This window comes from Pseudorasbora parva, chromosome 6 (genome assembly GCF_024679245.1).
Source record: "Pseudorasbora parva isolate DD20220531a chromosome 6, ASM2467924v1, whole genome shotgun sequence".
In the NCBI taxonomy this organism is placed as follows: Eukaryota; Metazoa; Chordata; class Actinopteri; order Cypriniformes; family Gobionidae; genus Pseudorasbora; species Pseudorasbora parva.
Window position 1 is genome coordinate 21,936,840 of NC_090177.1, and position 20,066 is coordinate 21,956,905.

At 36.0% G+C, this 20,066-nt stretch overlaps 1 protein-coding gene across 3 annotated transcripts; it reads left to right on the forward strand.

Moving 5' to 3' along the window:
• Positions 1–203: 203 nt before the first annotated feature.
• atp13a2 (ATPase cation transporting 13A2) lies at positions 204–19,595 on the forward strand. Of its 3 annotated transcripts, none has more exons than XM_067446200.1 (29): positions 204–367; positions 3,889–3,986; positions 4,074–4,241; positions 4,384–4,442; positions 4,929–4,998; positions 5,084–5,163; positions 5,251–5,328; positions 5,413–5,482; positions 5,606–5,740; positions 5,836–5,902; positions 6,008–6,139; positions 6,248–6,409; positions 8,133–8,243; positions 8,352–8,398; positions 8,989–9,177; positions 10,807–11,013; positions 11,393–11,500; positions 12,511–12,667; positions 12,779–12,890; positions 13,727–13,851; positions 14,028–14,212; positions 14,341–14,433; positions 14,555–14,634; positions 14,812–14,964; positions 17,100–17,196; positions 17,313–17,536; positions 17,637–17,788; positions 18,643–18,815; positions 18,903–19,595. In XM_067446200.1, the coding sequence occupies exons 1-29, from the start codon at positions 349–351 to the stop codon at positions 19,068–19,070; spliced, it is 3,519 nt and encodes a 1,172-aa protein (XP_067302301.1). In that variant the 5' UTR covers positions 204–348; the 3' UTR covers positions 19,071–19,595. The 3 variants fall into 3 exon arrangements, with proteins under 3 accessions (XP_067302301.1, XP_067302302.1, XP_067302303.1); XM_067446201.1 differs by having other exon boundaries at positions 206–361; XM_067446202.1 differs by lacking the exon at positions 204–367 and adding an exon at positions 1,630–1,777.
• The last annotated feature ends 471 nt before the right edge of the window (positions 19,596–20,066 follow it).

A 20,066-nucleotide genomic window follows, 5' to 3' on the forward strand; every position in this document is an offset into this window, starting at 1 on the left:
GCAATTCCTTCATATATCTGCATGTTTAGGAAAACAGGAATTTGTTGACAAGTTATGTTCTGCCTAGGATGGAAAGGTATGTATTGTAGTGATGAAAAAGATGTGAAGAGCACGGCTTTTCTGAGTAAATTCGATTTATGAAGGTTAGGTCTCGTCATGTCCTCAAGGTGGCAGTGTTCAATTGGTGAGTTGACAAAAGAACGTAAAGGAAGAAGGACGTACAGCGTCACGTTTATGTTTACAAAACTGACAGTTGAAGCAGAAACAGTTAGTTTCTGCGGTAGTGTGTAATGCAGTAATTAGCCTAGAGAAAAGTATGTGCATTAGCACTCATGTTTTAGATCATAGATGGATTCACCAGGTATGGGTAAGTGCAATTTGCCTGCGCATGTTTATTTCGAATGAAATATCATTAGATATGTCATATCGCATCTTCTTAGCTGAAATTTAATAAAGAATTTGAATCTTTTTCATTCGTATGAGATATGAATAAAACTTGATATCCCACAGTTCTAATTGTTCTAGTTTTAAGAGTCATCAGAGACGAACTTTGCTGCACAAAAGTTGTCATTTTATCTAGTGTAGTTTTAGTAATTTGGTTAATGTATGACGTCAGAATGATATTAATTAGGATTATTAAATGGGCTAACCTGACATAATCTGAGGTCATCTGATGTGCAGACTGTATGGGATACAAAACTCTAGGGTTGTATTGTTCTTTTCGTGATAGAATAGACCTTATTCAGATCAGCGCCATTTACTGTGTTTTCAATGGCATATGCTATAAAAAGCTGTATTAATAAGATCCTAGATCACTTATAATTTTCCACAGCTCATGTTGTCTACTGATATTTCTTAGAAATTCTTAGAAATATATTGTTTGCAGTGTTTCTGCAGAACAAACAATCCAAACACCACATTACCAGACAATCCACTGAATAGTTTGTAGCCCCTCACTGCCTCACTTTCATTCTGTTTCATTCAGTTAATAATCCAAAATGGCGCTGTTTGAATTGTTTATGTGAATCGGAACATTACAGTGAATTGATCGAACGGCTTCGCTGTACGAGAACCGCTCGGAACGATTCATCGTTGACACCGATTAATCGTTCCGAGCGGTTCTCGTACAACACATTTGACAATACAGAAAGCAAAAACAAAACAGAAAGCTGTTTGTTTTTTTAATTTATGACTTTACATTTTTATCAAATCCCATATGAAACAAAGTTGGTTTTCTTAAAATAATGTTTTTCTAACATTTTATTAAACTTTTTTTTCCTGCTGAGTTATATTGGTTAATATAATATTTAATGTACATTCATTTTTTTAAGGTTCTAAAATAATTTGGTAATGAATTTAATCATAGCTGTTAACGGAACTAAATAAACACTTTTAAATCTATTTGAGGCTGAAAACCTACTACATATCATATCAATATGCAGCTAACGTTACATGTGGCTTAATTTAATGAGTGAGGTGACAGACATGAAAAATTGATCAATCAATTTGAACCGATTCTTGTTACGAACTGTTTGAAAGAACCGGTTCACGGAAGTGAGTCGGACTTGCAGCAGTATTGAAAGCTCACTGGCTCATAGAGGAATGTAGGCGGAGCTATCGAGTTCCTGCTTGGAATACCTGAACAGGAGCATTTCCTAGCACCCTTTCAGGTTTACTGTAATGTTGTGGATATTTAATCTAGTAGAAACTGTAATACCGTAGACAAATAGCGGATGTTTTTGTCAGGAAGGTGCATCAAAGAAAAGACCAAACGGTGGTAAGTTTTGTTTTTGTTTATTCCTCTCATGAAAATCATACCTGTAATTAGTTCTTCAGCAACATAGTGTTCTAAATAGTATTCATTTCAGTTGTTAGAACTTACTGAAACTATTACTGGGCAAACTTGACGTTATGTTGAATCAAAGTCATTTTAACTTGTGAAATAAGGCGCTGAATGGGGCATCATGTTTCTAACACATTTACTGCTGGATATTCCACCTCATCTGTGGAATCTACTCTTACTGAGGTGGCAGAACCTGTATTTCAAGCTCCGTATCAAGCGTTTTAAGATTGTAAATGGCTTGGCATTTTATTTTAAGCTCTGTTGTTGTATTGCCCAGTTTCTGCTGCTAAAATAATTATTTTCTTAATATATTCTCCATCTCTCTTACTAATGTTAGTAGTCAGCATATGTGTCAAAATTATACCTGCGTAGATAGGCCACCATTATAAAAGTTTGTTTGCTGTTTCTCACTTTTGTTTGAAGGAAGCATTTATAAAGTGAAAGTCATATTTTTTTGTAAAGAAAGAAACATCACAAAGCAAGCATGTGATCTGAAAAAAAAAAAAAAAGTTAAAAAGAAGAAGTTTTCAGTTTGATTCTTCCCGTTTACAATCTTATGTGACCTAGAAAATACTCCAGGCTCACAAGTTTCTCAGACTTAACCTTTTAAAATACATCTTTATAAACCTTTTTCAAATAGCCATGTTATCATGTTTTCAAAGCTAGATATACTAAATAGCTAGATATACTAAATATTACTGGTGCTCAAAAACAGTACATCATTATCTTGTCAAGATGATTTGAGTGTTACGCACAACATGGATGTATTTTGTTAAAGATCTTTGGCTGTGTCCAAAATTGCATACTCTCTTGAGTAGGTACATATTTTGAATTATTACTTGTTGCTACAAAAAAGTATGTTCTATTTAGTATGAATGTAATGTAGACTTACAACAGATGTATTCCATTCCTCATGTTGTCACCTACCAATGTCAGTTGTGTTGCTTCTCTACCATTCGCAAATCCTTTCCCTTGGCCTCATGGGATAGTAAAGTGTCCATCTTTCAACAATTCTGAATCTTGCATTAAGTAGTAGGTCATCACGGTACTTTTTTGCCTACTCTTTTATGAGTACTGTGCATTTGGACACCACTTTTGCCACATACTGTTTTGGTAACAAATGGTAATGGTAATCATGGTACATTTCCAAACATTGTCAGTTAATCAGATGCACGTGTCCATAGATCACGTGTTGAAGTTTTCACCCCAGAATTAGGCCTGTAGTGACCTTCCAGGTCTGGAGCAGCCACCAGCTTGTCAAGAACAACAAGTCCACCCATCTCTTAGTTAGTATGTCCATTGTACACTGATCTATAACATAGAGTATTGCGCACATACAAAGATACACAGTTTCTCCAAGGTTGGCACTGATTAAGCTCCAGCTCTAACTAGAATGTTCCCTAAAACATACTGATAATATGTGCTTGCTCTCAGTGAGAGTACAGACAATAGTACAGGCAATATTCATCTCGACTCTTTAGTGTTTCAATGAAAGGAAATATAAAATGAATAAAATAAATTAAATTAAATGCAAATCCATATTTCATATCTGGAAGGCGGGCTAAGTGAGCAAACACTGTTACTGTACTATTGGCATGTTAGGGGTGTGTAATACATCCAAAATCCAAACACACGACACCTCGTTGCTATCAAGTGTTTAAGTGATACATCACACATCTCTAGGCCAGACCCTCAGGCCTCAGTCACTCCTCAGAAACCAAACACAAACTTTATAAAACAGGAGATGTTCAGTGGTTCTCTTAAGCAAAATCATAAATGGAAAGAATCATTATAATAATATAGGAAGATAAATGTTGATTAAGGATTTGATTATGAATTTAATTAGGACATACATACATACATACATACATATACAGGTATATTGAAGCGGCAGTGGATTTCAGAATCCTCCTTTCATCTTCTTGTATTTACAAAAAGGGAGTGTGCACTACAAAGGATATATATTGTGTTTGCTTTAGGCTAATGTCTTGGTGAAGTTTAAGAGTTGCTGCTCAACTGGAGCAATTATGGATCTTTTCTTTTAGGAAGCTGTGGTCCGGGGCTGGATGATGCATCCTCCCCACACACAGAACCCCTCATAAAGGATCCAAGACTCAAGGAGATCAGTGCCGTCTCACATATGGTACTATGTTGCGAAAATACAAATGCATTTCTTTCTGGTCTAGAACTGATAATTTTATAATCAAATGTAATGTCATTTGCTTCTCAGGATGTTCAAGGGTACAGATGGGTGTGCTGGAAGGTGTGGTTGTGCCGCATTGGGGCAGTATGTTCTTTAGGCCTGCTGCTAGTGCTCTTCAACTGGCGCCCTCGCCTCGGCATCCTGGCCAGGTGCAAGTCCTGTCCCATTTCACTGGCAGATGTTTTACTATTAAAGGTATTGTCTCCAATATATAGACATTGGATTGATACATTTAAAATGTAAACACTGGTTGGTAAATTTAACAAATGGGTGAAGAATGTACAGTAAATCAGGTTTCCATAATAAGGAAGGATTTTTGTTTGTTTGGTTATGACAGGACAGATATGGACAGCAGTTTGTTGTAGAAGTGCTTAAGGATGAGATTGAGGAAAGCAGGTGAGACCCACAGTACATTTATTAATTTATTGCTTCTCCTTTTTTGTATTTATGTGTTTTATAAGTTTCTTTCAAAAAGGAACCAGCTACTTGTGTGAAGCTATTCTTGCATTTTAAAATAATTTGGTGACTTTTATTAACAGTTGTGAAGTTGTATGCATATAATATTTCACATTTAAATCAAAAGATAAAAGAAGTAATTACATTTTAAATAATTGTGAATTATCACAATATTTGAATTAAATAACTTTTTGCATTATGACATTATTTTCATGACAATTATTTTCATTTCATGACATTATTTGCATGGCCTAAATTGTCATTACTGTAATGTGGGTAAAAGAATATAGAATTTAAATAATAACGTTTTTTACTGCATTTATTTATTTTATTATATACATATTTTAAAAATACTCTACAATGTTTGTTTATAAAGTCTTTGTTGTTATAAAGTGTTTATTTAACTCTTATGTTGATCTCTTCCAGTTTGGAGTTTGCCGTAGGAGAGGGGGATGAGAATGAATGGAAAGACACTGTGCAGCTACACAGTGAAAAGGTAACAGAAGGGCAGTCAAAATAGAGGATTTTATTTACATTTCAGGTCCATCTGCTTGATCATATCATGTTATGCTTTCATCTAGAAAACACTGCTTAGATACTATGTGTTTGAGGGCTTGCGCTACATATGGGTTGCCAGGAAAGGAGCCTTTTGCAAAGCAAGGTATAGGTTTCTCTGAAGCCTCTACATAAATATATGGTTATAAAACTGGTTGAAACTGTGGGGTTGTAAATTCTCATCTGTTTCCAGTATCCTCAATGAAGGCTGGACCTGCGCTGACCTACATGGCCGACAGCAAGGACTGAGTCGAGCAGACCAAAGCACAAGGTTTGTACACTTTCAGTTACTGTATGACATGTGAATATAATTCATGCCACACACAATCAGTTTAATTCATTCTCTCTCTTACAGAAAGCAAATTTTTGGGGCCAATGTTATTGATGTACCTGTGAAGTCTTACTTGCAACTTCTCTTTGAGGAGGTAGACGTTTTTCTTCCCTACCTTTTTAATTATTTCGCTATTATGGACACTATGTAATGATTAAATTGTGCCATACTCTCCATAATCATGTATTGATCCGTTCTCCTTCCATTTTTTTTTCAGGTGCTCAATCCGTTTTACGTATTTCAGGTGTTCAGCATCATCCTGTGGATGTCAGACAGATACTATTATTATGCTGCTTGTATCTTCATCATTTCCTTAATTTCAATCGCTGTGTCCCTTTATCAGATTCGTAAGGTATGCAAGCATTATTTGTACTTCTTTGTTTTGTTGTGAATTCATATAATAACTGTTATAAGTTGTCAATAATATGTCATTTTATGTCTCTGCAGCAAAGCACCACTCTCCGTAACATGGCCCGTTTAGTAGTGAACATTACTGTACGAAGGGACAACGGAGGTGACTTTGCTTACCAAATGCCAAAAATAAGCAGCTAGCAAAGTGGCGCTCTTCACAATGTTGGTTTGTTCTTTGTGAAACAAAAAAAACGTTGTGTTTTTCCAGAGGAAGAGTGTGTAAACTCTGAGGAGCTGGTTCCAGGTGACTGTGTTTTGGTTCCAGCTGAGGGTTTGCTCCTGCCCTGTGATGCCGCCCTGCTGGCTGGGGAGTGCATGGTGAACGAAAGCATGCTGACTGGTAAGAGAATCCAAAAGGCCTCTGAAATTGTGTATTTCGCTAAATCTGAATGCATTTAGAGGCTTTTCAGTTCTTCTGTTCTCACTACTACCTCTTACCCACTGACAGGTGAGAGCATACCAGTGATGAAGACGCCATTGTCTATTTCTGGGGCCACATACAGTCCAGAGTCTCAACGCAGACACACTTTGTTTTGTGGCACACAGCTCATCCAGGCTAAAGGAGGCGGTCCTGCTGGGAATGGGGCCATCGCTGTTGTAACACGCACAGGTGATTTTATAAAGAATATTTTTTCTATTATACACCACCGTTCAAATGTGTTTTATAAATAAACAAAATAAATACATACTTTTGTTCAGCAAGGACACATTAAATTGCTCAAAAGTGACTTTTCTTTTGCAACTTTTCTTTCTTTTAAACTTTCTGTTTATCAAAGAAATGTTTCTTGTACACCAAATCATTAGCCTAGAAATCTAGACGTACCCTAGCGGCAGCAAATCTTATCTGCCGCGAGTGTCGTCTAACAACTCCCAATACAGTTCTGAGCTGTAAAAAACAAACTCTGGTCAGGCCAATCACATCGTGCATAGAGTCGGTGGGCGGAGCTTAACATAGTGACGGCAGAGTTGCGTTTGCGTGCTTCTAGTAAACACAGAGGCTGTCGAACAACGCTCTTTTGAATCGGCTTTAACCATGACTTTTGGAAGACTTGGAGTTAAAGGATGGGTAAGTGTTATTTCAAAACCGTTTTAGAAAAAGGACTCGGGCCGAGTGGAATAACAAACTTGTAGCCAATCAGCAGGTAAGGGGCGTGTCTATGGTGAGAAGAGAGGTTCAGTGCACGTCATTATTCAAAACACAAGTCACACAGGACGGACATTAGCCAAGAAAGAACTAATATATGCTGGCTTTTGCTTGAATATGCTCATGTGTCATGTTCGCTTGTTTGTCCATTTGCGATTGTATTGTCGCTCACTTCAGCAATGATAAAGACCCGTTCATTTCCACAAAGTATGGAGCATCTAAATCCCCTCAGTGTTTCAAGGTTTCAAGCGTCAGCTCACAAAATGTGTCCGACAGGTAAGGTACTATACTCCTAAATATATGTTTGTTTCCTCTTTTCATCTATATAACCCATCCGGTTATAATTGTAATATGTCATTAGCTGGACTATCGAGCTTGTATACTAACTTTATCGAGTTGTTCATGAGAACGGTTTGTGTTTTTGTGATCGCTATAACTCTAATCTGTTCATAATTGTAATATGTCGTTAGTTGGACTGTCGTGCTCGTGTTCTATCGAGTTGTTCATGAGAATGGTTTGTGTTTTTGTGATGGAAGGGATGACTTTCATTGAATATTCAACCTGGATTAGTTACACACAGATTCTGCCAAAGTCGTTGTCTGGGTTACATATATGTGGGGCGGAGCTATCAAAATAGGGCTGAGACCCTTTTTGGGGGTAGGGGCGTGTTTGTTTTGGTGATTTGAAATATCAACAACGGCTACCAGATAGCACTTACCCCACCTTTAAGCCTTTCTCTGAGAATTGAACAAAGAACGGCACTGAAGTCATTCTTAAAAAGGCAAGATGTGTTTAGAGTTTTGCCGACCGGATATAGCGAATGTTTAATCTATCAACTAGCTCCGCTTCACGTTGCTCTGGTTGGTTGTAGCGCTATCCTATCGCGTGCAGAGTTTGAAAGACAACCATTTATCCGCCCCTTGGATTGAGCCCTGTCAATGGAGAGTTCCCAGACCAAACATCTTGATGTGGGTCTGGCTTATCAGGCTATCAAATCAGTAGTGCATGTAAATCGTGACTGCCTGGATGCACAGAAAAATGTCTGATTAATTTATATGAAATATTCTACAGTCTATAATACTCTTGATTTTAGCTACAAGGAGGAATTATTTTTAATTTTTAATGACTTTTACATTTTACTTTCTTTTGTTGTTTTCTCATGAATGCCACTTTTGTCTCTATTCATCAGGGTTTTTTACTGCCAAAGGAGACCTTATTAGTTCCATCCTCTACCCTCAACCATTAGACTTTCGCTTCTACAAGGATGCTATGAAGTTCCTATTTTTCCTAGGACTTCTGGGTAAGTTTTTTTTTAACCTGGTAGCGTCTTATGAATGTGATATGATGACGCAGAATGTCTCATAATGCAGAATAAGGGCCTTTATCGATGTGAATATCTGTGTTTCAGCATTGGCCGGCACCATTTATAGCCTTGTGATACTATCAATGAGCAATGTAAGTATTTCATATTTACATTAGAGGTGCTATCTATCTGTCTGTCTGTCTATCTATCTGTCTATCTATCTATCTATCTATCTATCTATCTATCTATCTATCTGTCTGTCTGTCTGTCTGTCTGTCTGTCTGTCTGTCTGTCTGTCTGTCTGTCTGTCTGTCTGTCTGTCTCTGTCTCTGTCTCTGTCTCTGTCTCTCTCTCTTTCTCTCTTTCTCTCTCTTTCTCTCTCTACTCTCAAAATACTTAAACATTTCATACAATCAAAATTTCAAATGAGTAGTTTTAAATTTCTCCATCATTTTAAATTAAATTATGCTGTTCGCACAACTTCGCATTGCTTCGTGGGACTGTAGTTTTTACTTAGTAAAGCTGTTAAGTACACAGTCATGTACTTTTCTCTTTTTGTCTGACATTTTGAAAATTTCTGTAAAAAACCTGAAAACTTACGCTGAAAAAGGGGGCGGTAGTACAACAGTTTAATATGACTGCTGTACTATTAAATTTGGTTCCTCCTAAATTACATTTTATTTAAAAATAATTATACTTCACATTTAATTCCTCTGGGTATATCCACTTCTTTTGTCATCAGACGCCCTGGAACGAACTACTCATCCGGTCTCTGGATATTGTGACTATAATAGTTCCACCTGCTCTTCCTGCTGCTATAACTACAGCCGCTATCTATGCCCAGAATCGCCTGAAGTGTAATGGGGTGTTCTGCATTAGCCCTCCTCGCATTAATATCTGCGGCAAGATATCGCTTTTCTGTTTTGATAAGGTAAGAGATCAAGGTTTCATGCAATGCTTTCTGTTTTGAAAGGATCTTAATGGTTTCCTTAAATGGTGTCCTGATGAGTGATGACTCACACCTTGTAGATGGATAGTTCAACTCGGGTGTATTCATGCCATTGTAGTTTCAAGCATTTTGCTTAATCTTAAATATGGCTTTTAAAGCTTAAGCTTCAGGCTGTTAAAATAAACTTCATTACTCAGTGAAGGTGTTCTGTTTGTGTAATGATTACATCATCAGTTCCCTGGGTTAGACCAATAGAGAACCTGTTTCCTTAACTCCCCATGTCAGATCTGTTGACTGTAGGAGTGTTCCTTTTACACATAATCTAGCTAGCATAGATACGTTTATTGATTTATTATAAATGAATTATATTTATTTTATTTTTTTCTATAGTAACGCCATCCATATCCATATCCATTTCATGTTGTTTCCCCATAGTATATTCTACTTTTCTAAACTGAATTATACTCTCTAGGAAATATGATTTGAGAATACTTTTCCAGACAATTTTCCAGAGCAAAAACGCTCTTCCCACCTAAAATGTTATACATTATTTAAATGTCCCCTGGGATGTAGTGAGGTCAAAGGAAAGCTTTTTACTGGTTTATTCAAAGTTATCCCTTCATTTAATTTAAATGCCATCTTACATGCCTCATGTGCTTTCAAAGCAAAGAAAATAAGTTTAATAGTGGCAGCATTATGCAATAAAGGTTAGCTATAGCTGATAAGATCTCTTCTGCTTGCTAGATATCAACATCCTGTCTGGAGTAAAAGAGATATGTGCTGCAGCCTTTCACACTGTTTACAATTTTTTTGTTTCAACGAAAGTCTGTTTCTAAGATGTTTAAGTCCCATGAATATAAAGGTGTTCTCGTTGATCTTACAGCATTTTTATGGCATTTAAAGTCAGGTTAGTAAAAGAGGTGGATTTTTCCATTCACCTATTTCCATGCAAATTTTGGGATGTCGCATTAAAAAATAAAAAAGAGTGGAAATGCCAAGAATTGTGCATAAAAAAACAAGCACCCAATTAAGGCGGTTACATTTTTGGATCCGATAAGGCAACATGCTCATAAACAGTGAGGGAAACAAATTTACCCAATAAATCCCTTGATGCGACAAAAACCTCACATGACTTTTCCTCAACAGAGGATGTGATTGGATAACTGGACAAACCAGCTTACCAATTTCATTGCATAACATCAAATGTTGGTTTGATCATTCTGAAATGTCTGAGCGTTCATCAGAATAATTTGATAATGACCTCCCATGATGGTATTCCAGAACACTAGCATCCGAACGCAAGATAACAGCGGTAATTGCGTTTTGTCTGCACACTCTTGAGATGCAAGTCATTAATGATGGAGGCAAAAAGAGCCACAATGGTTTCCCCCATTGATACAACTTCCATTTTTATTGCAGATATTTTGCACCAGTTTCCCAGGAACTGATTTAGCTGATAGTCTTGAACACTTGGGATAGAAACACTGCTTTATTCACTATTTTTTATGTGATATTCCAGTTGTGCATAAGTTAAATTCACAACTTTAAATGGAAATGTAGCTATTGTGAGTTTTAACACGAACACTGGCAGTTTCACTGTGTTCATTTCAGACTGGCACTCTGACAGAGGAGGGTCTGGATGTGTGGGGCGTCATGGAAGCGAGTGGAGCAGTATTTGGCGAGCTGGTCCCTGACCCTCTCTTTCTCCCCCCTGGAATGATGCTCTCTGCACTTGCCTCCTGCCACTCTTTAGCTTTGCTCGGGGGTCAAGCACTTGGAGACCCTCTAGAGCTCAAAATGATTGAATCCACTGGATGGGTAACGGCTGGTTTCTCACTGTGCTTCATTTTCTTAAAGGGATAGTTTACCCAGAAATTAAATATTTGTCAGCATTTACTCACCCTCATGTCGTTTAAAACTTGAATAATCTAGTTTGTTCTGTGGAACACAAAAGAAAATATTCTTAAAAAATACAATGAAAGTCAAATAGCACCAAAACGTTTTGGTTACCAACATTCTTCAGAATATCTTCTTTTGTGATCTCTGTCATACAGGTTTGGAACGACATGATGGAAAGCTGATTTCAGTCATTTTAATCTCATTTCTTTATGCTTTTTACATATAACACGTATAAATCAGTGTTTTGTTTAATCAGTTTTATGGCAACTTTGATATTATCTTGCATGAAAAATGACAGGAACTGACTGAGAAAGAGAATGAGATGGGACATGATTCTGAATTTGGGAGACACAGAGTATTAGCAGTGATGAGACCTCCTGCACCTGAGCTCCCGTCAGAAGAAAATGTAAGTTGATCCATCTACAGAACAAAACAGTCATTGGGTGTATGACAACAGAAGGAAAGGACTTGAACTTTTGGGGCTTGACTATGAACACTGCAACAAATGCTCTTCTTACTTAATATTTTTGTCTTGTTGCTAGTTTAAATATCTAAAAATTCTTAAATTAAGATGCATTTACTAGATAAGTTGAATTATATAAGATATTTGTTTTGTTTTGTTACAAAAAAAAAAAAAACCAAAATGAAGTGAGTTTTTGCTTAAAAGCAAAATTGTCTGCCAATGGAGTAAAAAAAAGAATCTTGTTTTTTCTGATTGAAATCTTGTTTCTTGTTTCTATCCCAATCAGAAATAAGAGTATTTTTCTTGCCCCATTGGGTGATAATTTTGCTTGTTTTATTTTTATTTTTTATTTTATTTTTAACTAAACAAGAAAAAATATCTTATATAATTTTACTTACTTTGCAGCGTTCATAATCAAGCTCCAAAAGTTCAAGTAATTTCCTTCTGTTTTGTTCTGTAGAACTCACTTCATTTAGTTTTTCACCCAGAAAACAAGAAAACATTTTATTTATCTAGTAAATGAATCTTGATTTAAGAATTTTTAGATATTTGTACTGAAAACAAGAAAAAAATGTTAAATAAGAAGAGCATTTGTTGCAGTGAATGAAAAAGATGGTTTAATCATATACTCACCCTCATTTAATTCCAAAATATGGATGACTTACTTTTTGTAGAACACGAGATAATATCTTTTGAAAAAGTGTCCCTTTTTGTCCATATTGTGAAAGTCAGTGGGGTTCAGTGTTGCTTGGACCCCAGTGTTCTTCAAAATATATGTTGTGTTTAACAGAAGAAATAAATCCATACAGGTTTGGAATGACGTGGATGAGTAAATTATGACAGAATGTTTGTTTCTGGCTCTTTAAGATAAAGCAAAGATTTTCCCCATGCCAGACATTGGATAAGTATAATGTTTTAATCCTGATTTGTCTATTCTCTTATGTGGTTTTCAGTCTGTCAGTCAGCCAGTAGCAATTGTACGGAGATTCCCATTTTCCTCTTCTCTGCAAAGAATGAGCGTGGTGACCGTTGGCCCTGGTGGAGCTTCTCCTGTCACATTTCTTAAAGGAGCACCTGAGATGGTGGCCAGCTTCTGCCTTCGAGAAAGTGGTAAAGGGCTGATTCTTACATCACCGTGAGAAGAGCAAGCAAGTACATGAAATGCTACCTATTTATTTTTGTGCTCAGTTTTGTTCTGTCTTTGTGCTCTCCTTGTGACAGTGCCTTCTAACTTTTCACCCACTCTCCGGGAGTATGCAAGCCAGGGTTTCAGGGTCCTTGGATTTGCCTACAAACAACTCAATAAGGAGACCGACCTAAGCACTGTTGAAAGGTCAGTTTTTTTTTTTAATGTACACTACAGTTTTCAGGTTTGAAAATATATTTCAAAATATAATTTATTCCTGTGACACATGATCCTTCAGAAATCATTCTGATATGCTGTTTTGTTGCTCAAGAAAAATGTCTTATTGTTATCAATGTTCAAGATTCTTCGAAGAGAAAGTTTTAAAGAACAGCATTTATTTGATATAGAACTCTTTGGTAACATTATAAATGTATTTGCTGACACTTTTGATAAATTTAAAGGGATGGTTCACCCAAAAATTAATTCTGTCGTGGTTTGTGTAAAAATGCTGTAAAATTTTTTTGAAGGATATTGGTAACCAAACAGTTGATGGACCCCATTTTTTGGGATGGGACACTATACACTATACTAAAAAATACTTCTGTAGTAGCAAAAAAAAAAATAAAAAAATGAAGTCAATGGGGCCCATCAACTGTTTGGTTACTGACATTCTTCATGATATATTTTGTGTTCAGCAGAAGAAAAAAATCATACAGGTTTGGAAGAACTTAAGGGTGAGCTTTTTTGGGTGAACTATCCCTTTAATGCTGAATAAAAGTATGACTTGATATCTTTTAAAAATTCTTCTGATTCCAAACATTTAAACTGTAGTGAAATGAATTATGAATTATTATTGCATACTGCATGCTTACATTCCTGGTGCCTTGTCTCATTTTATAATAATATATACTGAAGCTTTATTGTTTTGTGAATTTACCTTTCAAAAAAGTAAACAAAAAATTCCCTCTCTGAAACACAGTTTCTAGAAAAGCTTAATGTCGAGCTCTGCTTAGCCTTAGTTCTTGATAAATGTTTGCTTGTAGGGTGGAGGTGGAGAAAGACATGAACTTCCTGGGTCTGTTAGTAATGAAGAACCAAGTAAAGCCAGAGAGTGCTGAAGTCATTCAAACTCTTAAACTGGCACAATTACGGCCTGTTATGATTACAGGTATGTCCAAAAACAACAAACGTAATCTAAAAATCCTTATAGTGTATGTTTATAACCACGATTTGCTTTATGGTCGCTAAATTGACACTAAACATTGGCTTCTCTCTCTCTCTCTCTTAGCTTTATAGACAGAGAAGTGAAAATGATTAGTCACTTTGTTTTTTCTGCTCTGTCAGGTGACAATATTCTCACTGCTGTGAATGTAGCGCGTGCCTGTGGAATGGTGCTGCCACATGAGAGAGTTATTTTCGTTCATGCATCGCCCCCTACTGCCAGTTCAATGGCCTCGCTGCAGTTTCATCAAGGAGATGGTGCAGTGGCCACCATTAATACTCATGAGACTATTGATAATCCAGTACAGGTTTGCTCGTTTGACCTATTAAGTGCTTTATAGATGTTACCTTTTGACATATCATATAGTAATGTCTTACATGGAGTTTTTATTAATAACAGCAAAGAGATTAATATTTCCTCTTCTTGAACCAAAAGGGTCTCTACCAGAACAGTGCCGGCTATCATTTGGCTATAAATGGAATGTCCTTTGCAGCTCTTTGTGATTATTTCCCTGAATATCTACCCAAGGTGACTTGGATTAAGTTTAACAAGTATCGATTCATTCCAGTTTTAGACTGGTGCTGTGGGCACCATACTTTTCAAAAGCATATTCTGGAAATTGACAGTGCTCATTGTTTCTGTGTTACAGATTCTGATAAGGGGTACGGTGTACGCCCGCATGACCCCAGAACAGAAGACCCAGCTGGTAAAAGCACTGCAGAATCTCAAGTGAGTTAGGGTAAAATTGAAGTAAAGAGCAGTAGTGAATGTTGCTTGGGAATTATCTACAAAATGTAGATTTATGTTCACCATTGATAAATAATGAATACAGTAATCTTGTCGGAATTTGTTAGGAGGGGTTTGTAACACTGAGTATAACAGCCATATCTCCTGACTTTTGTGCAGATACAGGGTGGGCATGTGTGGGGATGGAGCCAATGACTGCGGAGCCTTGAGGGCTGCAGATGTCGGTGTGTCATTGTCTGAGGCTGAGGCCTCTGTAGCATCTCCTTTCACATCCAAGTCTGGCAACATTAGCTGTGTGCCTTTACTCATCAAGTAAATATACACTTTTACTGTACTGTGTACATTGCTCAGCTGTTAGCCATACATTTTATAATGAATATTGTATTATTATTGACTTAAGTTATTATAACATCAATATATAAAGTTATTTATGTATTTATATTTATTTTTATAATTATTCGTTTTCTTACTAATAATATTACAATAATATGTGTGTATTATTATTGTTCTTAATAATAAATAATAGTTATTTTATTACAATGATTATTATTAATTACAAGAATATTAATCATGTTTATTTCTTAATCAACAATTATTATTATTATTAATAATGCATTTTATTAGAAGTAGTAGTATTAATTTAATTTTATATTTAAATTACTTAAATTATAATATTAATATATAATATGTATAATAATGTATTCATATTTATAAATAATGTGAATTACTTTTAATTAACTTCCAAATGTTTTGAATTAAAATAGGTAACAATAATAATAATTATTATTATTGAATATTTTATTCTTGACTCAATTCTAATAGCAATATATAATGTTAAAATGTACAATTTTATATATATCAGGGCTCGACATTAAGCATGTTCATGTGCAAGTAAATCAGTCATTCATTCACAATCACAAAAAATGTGCTTGTCCGGAAATAAGTTTTATTTTATTTTATTTGTGTGTGTGTGTTGTAAATATAATTTATTCTCAAGCAATATTCTACCCACTGTGTTCAATCAGATTTGGCATATTTTAAATCTGCATATTTGTGATATTTTTTACCTTTTTCCCCCCTAATCTTATTAAATATAGGCTATGCTTTAGGTTTCATATTATATTCTTAAATTTGATCTATACATTAAATTAGAATTAGACACTATATGGCTGTTACCAATGAAATTAAATAATTTACATTGAACAATTACAACTGCATTAAATAATATTATGAGATTTGTATTTTTGAATAAACAAAAAATTGTATTTTTGAAATTAAACCAAGAAATGTTAGTAAGTATGTACTAAACTACCAGTAGGTGGCAGCAGATGAGTCTTAATGAGTGATTCATTGAGTCGATTCATTCAAACAGTTGATTCATTGAAGAATGAGGTAGGCCCAAATGGCGCTCTAAACCCTCACGGTCCGCACTTTCACAACGTAATGCCACTTTGACTGCCAGGTAGAAGTCCCCTGCGTAGCTTGCAAACTTGCAGGCTCAGCTGAAGTGCGCATCAGGGCGCATAACGGCCACAAAGCGCCCTCACAAGCTCCCTTCTTTAAGCTTACATGATGAATGGGACACCCTACGGTCTTGTGGACATAACGGACACGCACGCAATAGACATTGTAAGTCCACAAGACCGATAGTGCACATGAAGTGTGCCATTTGGGACAGGGCCGCAGTCGTTTACGAACAGGTCAATGAATCTTTGATTCAACTGATTAATACAAACGCTGAATCATTCAGTAACACACACTGTTGCTGTAAGAAACATTATGGTTCTGCTGTTTGAAACTATTTTCACTGCTAAAATAGAACAGAAACATCTAAAATGTAAGTGACTTCATATTATTTACATTACATATTACATATTATTTTGTTTATGGAACTGTCATATGAAATCAGTGTCATTTTCAGCCGTGAGGGTATTCAGGAAAACACCACACTTGGTTGTGTGATGTTGTTTAACTGTATCATATGTTATAAATATAAAAACTTCACATTTTGAATGTTTACCACAGTTTCTCTGTGAAATGAGCGGCGCTCTTTTGTGATTTCTCCTCAAGAGGCTGCACGACCGTCAACAGCGACACCATGTTATTGTCAGTTAATTATATATTATTGTCCACTATCGATCGCCACTTACACTAAATGAATAAAGAATCATTCTTGCATTTTTGGTGATTATTTTTTGTTATTGTTATTTGTTAAAAAATCCACTTGTCCCAGACAAGCGTTAATGTCGAGCCCTGTATATAATTTTGTATTAAATAATATATAACAATAATTAATTTTAATAAACTATGATGTTTATTTTTTGGGGTTATAATATAAATAATAATTATTATTATTATTATTAATAATAATAATAATAATAATAATTATTATTATTATTAATAATAATAATAATATATTATCTTATGTCTAATTTGTTTGAAAACAGGGAAGGCAGGTGTTCACTGGTGACATCATTTGGGCTTTTTAAGTACATGGCCTTGTACAGTCTGATTCAGTTTGCCTCTGTACTTATTCTCTACACTGTGAGTGTTTGCCTGTCCATTTTATATTTTTTCATGAGCTTAAAATAAATATCCAAATATACAATGAAGTAATTTGGGCTTTTTAACAAACTAGTAATTTATTTGATCTATTGTAGGAGAAAACAAACTTGGGAGACTTGCAGTTCCTCTTCTTTGATTTAGTTTTGGTGACAGTTTTGGCTATAGTGATGGGACGGGGAGGTCCCAGCGATGAGCTCCACCCCCGGCGACCAGCTGCCAGTCTTCTGTCTCTACCAGTCCTGGCTAGTTTACTGATTCACACTGTGCTGCTGATCCTAGCTCAAGTGTCTGCCCTACTTATCACTGTCTCACAAGACTGGTAAGCATCTGACTAAGTGACCTAGTTTTCAGGTAATATTAAAAATCCTTGCACCCTCATAACTTTTGTGTTTGTGCTATAACTATGTAACTGTTTTCAGGTATGTGCCTCTAAATTCCACTAGAACAGGGGCTGCAAATCTGCCCAACATGGAGGACACAAGCATATTTGCCTTATCGGGGTTCCAGTACATCATCATGTCGATTGTGATAACTAAAGGATATCCTTACAAGAAACCACTTTATTACAATGGTGAGAATTTAAACTTTGACACAGGTTTGTTTTACATAAAAAAGTACACTGCAAACCCATTTATTGATACTCTTTTATAATCAGTATAGGCTTTTATTAAGCAACATAAAACAAGGAAGTACACAAATCACACTTTGCTTGGGGGAAAAAATGTATTCTTGTAACAGTTTCTATTTAGTAAATCGGACTAAATCCAGATCATTTGAGAAGTTTGTAGCTTCACATTGGGGTTTGTGTCTTATTAAATGTAGATTTTGCCTATAAATGTGTTTTCCCTCATCATGTGAATTAGAATTCACAGTGATATTATAATAATAAGAGTTATAGAATAAGTAATAATTTTCAATGGCCCACTCCCGATAACCATTTTTATCATTTTAGCCATTATTAAAGGGGTCATTGATGCCCATTTTCCACAAGTTAGTATGATTCATTAGGGTTCATGTCTACATGTAAAGTCTGTAACATACTTTGGTTAAATTCCTCAGTGTGTAAAACAACCCCCTTTTTACCTCCTCAAAAACAGCTCTGTTCACAGCGACCTGTTTCGGTGCATGTCTCTTTAAATTATAATGAGCTACTGCTCACCCCACCCCTCTCTTCCGAGGGGTGTGAAGTGCTGGTTACAGTGTACAACTTACAAATATGGGACAATCCGTCAGTAGTAGTGAGCGGAGCATGAATAATTAAAATCAAACGGCTTGATTATTGAGTGTTTAGGCTTTCTGAGGATTAGAAAAAGGAACGAGTGAATTTTTATCAATGTAGGGTGGTTGTGCCCACAGTCCACACACTGCAAATACATATTTATATGCAAAAACCATTTAAAAGTGTATTTTGCATCCTCTTCTCAGTTTTGTTTGTATGCGCACTGCTGGTCTTCTTCGCTCTTATGAGCTGGCTGGTGCTTTTCCGTCATACCATCATCCATCGTGTGCTGCAGCTCTATGACATCCCTGATATGAAATATAAACTACTGCTGTTGGCCGTAGCTGCACTCAACTTCTTCATATGCTACTTGATTGAGGTAAAGACAAATACATGCAATACCACATGGCATTTGGAACATGATACCAATATTAGTAATTGAAGTCAAGTTATTTTTCTTTTACAGATTCTTATTGACCAAGGTGCCCTGAACTGCCTTCGCAACCTCAGAGGTAAACGCGAGTCCAAAAAGCAGTACAAACGTCTAGACGTCCAGCTTGCAGAAACACCCTCATGGCCGCCCCTGAACCAGACCTTGTTCCCAACACAGTGCTCTGTCATCGGTGTTAGCTAACACCTACCTCCCGCTTTATCATTTAAAATCTCCCAATGCACATTTCCAGGGTTGCCAAAGATCTGATACCACCTCTCAGTGCACTAGGGAGGTATGCGTACCAGATGCCATCCTTTCCTGCCTATTATATATGGCGCAAAACGTATCATACAGTAACGAGTGAAGTAAAGATCACTGGTAGTGATGGTATATCGTATTTTATTAAACATAAATAAAGAATTAAAAACTTTTAATCTTTTAAAAGTTTGCTGACAGATTTAGAAAAAGGGTGGAAACATTTTCCCAATTTATACATGCAAATTACCAATTTATACATAAAATAAAGGGCATTTTGCCTCGAGAAGTGATTGATTCTGCTAGTCCAAAATATTGAGCATGCCGTTCTAAACCCATAAGATTTTTTTTCTTTCTTTCATGGACCATAAAAGTTTTACAGAAGTTGTTGTATTGACAAAATATGCATACATACCTTCTTATACTCTGTGGCATTCATATGAATAAAAGTAAAAGATCTTTTCTACCGTATTGTAATTTTAAATTTCTTTGGAAAAAAAAGGCAGGGCAGGGACTGAATTTTTCAATGAGAGCTTTCAGTCGATTGTAAGAAAGGGGGCGGAGCTTCAGAAAACATGCAAGGTAAAAACGTTCACAATCTGGGGAACGTTCTTTATTAGTGGATGTTTACTGTTGAGGATTTGATTTGATCCAGGATTGTAAGGCTCTCTGAAGCTCATCCTGGAGTTGCTGCCATAGCCGTAAACTCAGGAGCAGACTTTTTTCACGTGAACAAGATTTGACTGCATCAATGAAGGTCTCTCCCAGCCTTTGCTACTTTCTTACAAGAGCACCATATTCAACCAGGGAAATTTATAATTAAAAATATAAATGGAAATAGGTTTTAAGTTGAAAATAATTATAATGTTGTAGTCTATAATAGAAAGAGCCAATGTTACTGAGAGATTAGTGAGGGGATATATCATTTTACTGGAGCCATAC

Bases quoted from the DNA above. Each gene is read 5' to 3' on its own strand.
- atp13a2 (XM_067446200.1), top strand. The intron at 4,999-5,083 runs GTAACAGAAGGG...GCTTTCATCTAG, and splicing joins TGCAGCTACACAGTGAAAAG to AAAACACTGCTTAGATACTA. The intron at 5,164-5,250 runs GTATAGGTTTCT...ATCTGTTTCCAG, and splicing joins GGAGCCTTTTGCAAAGCAAG to TATCCTCAATGAAGGCTGGA.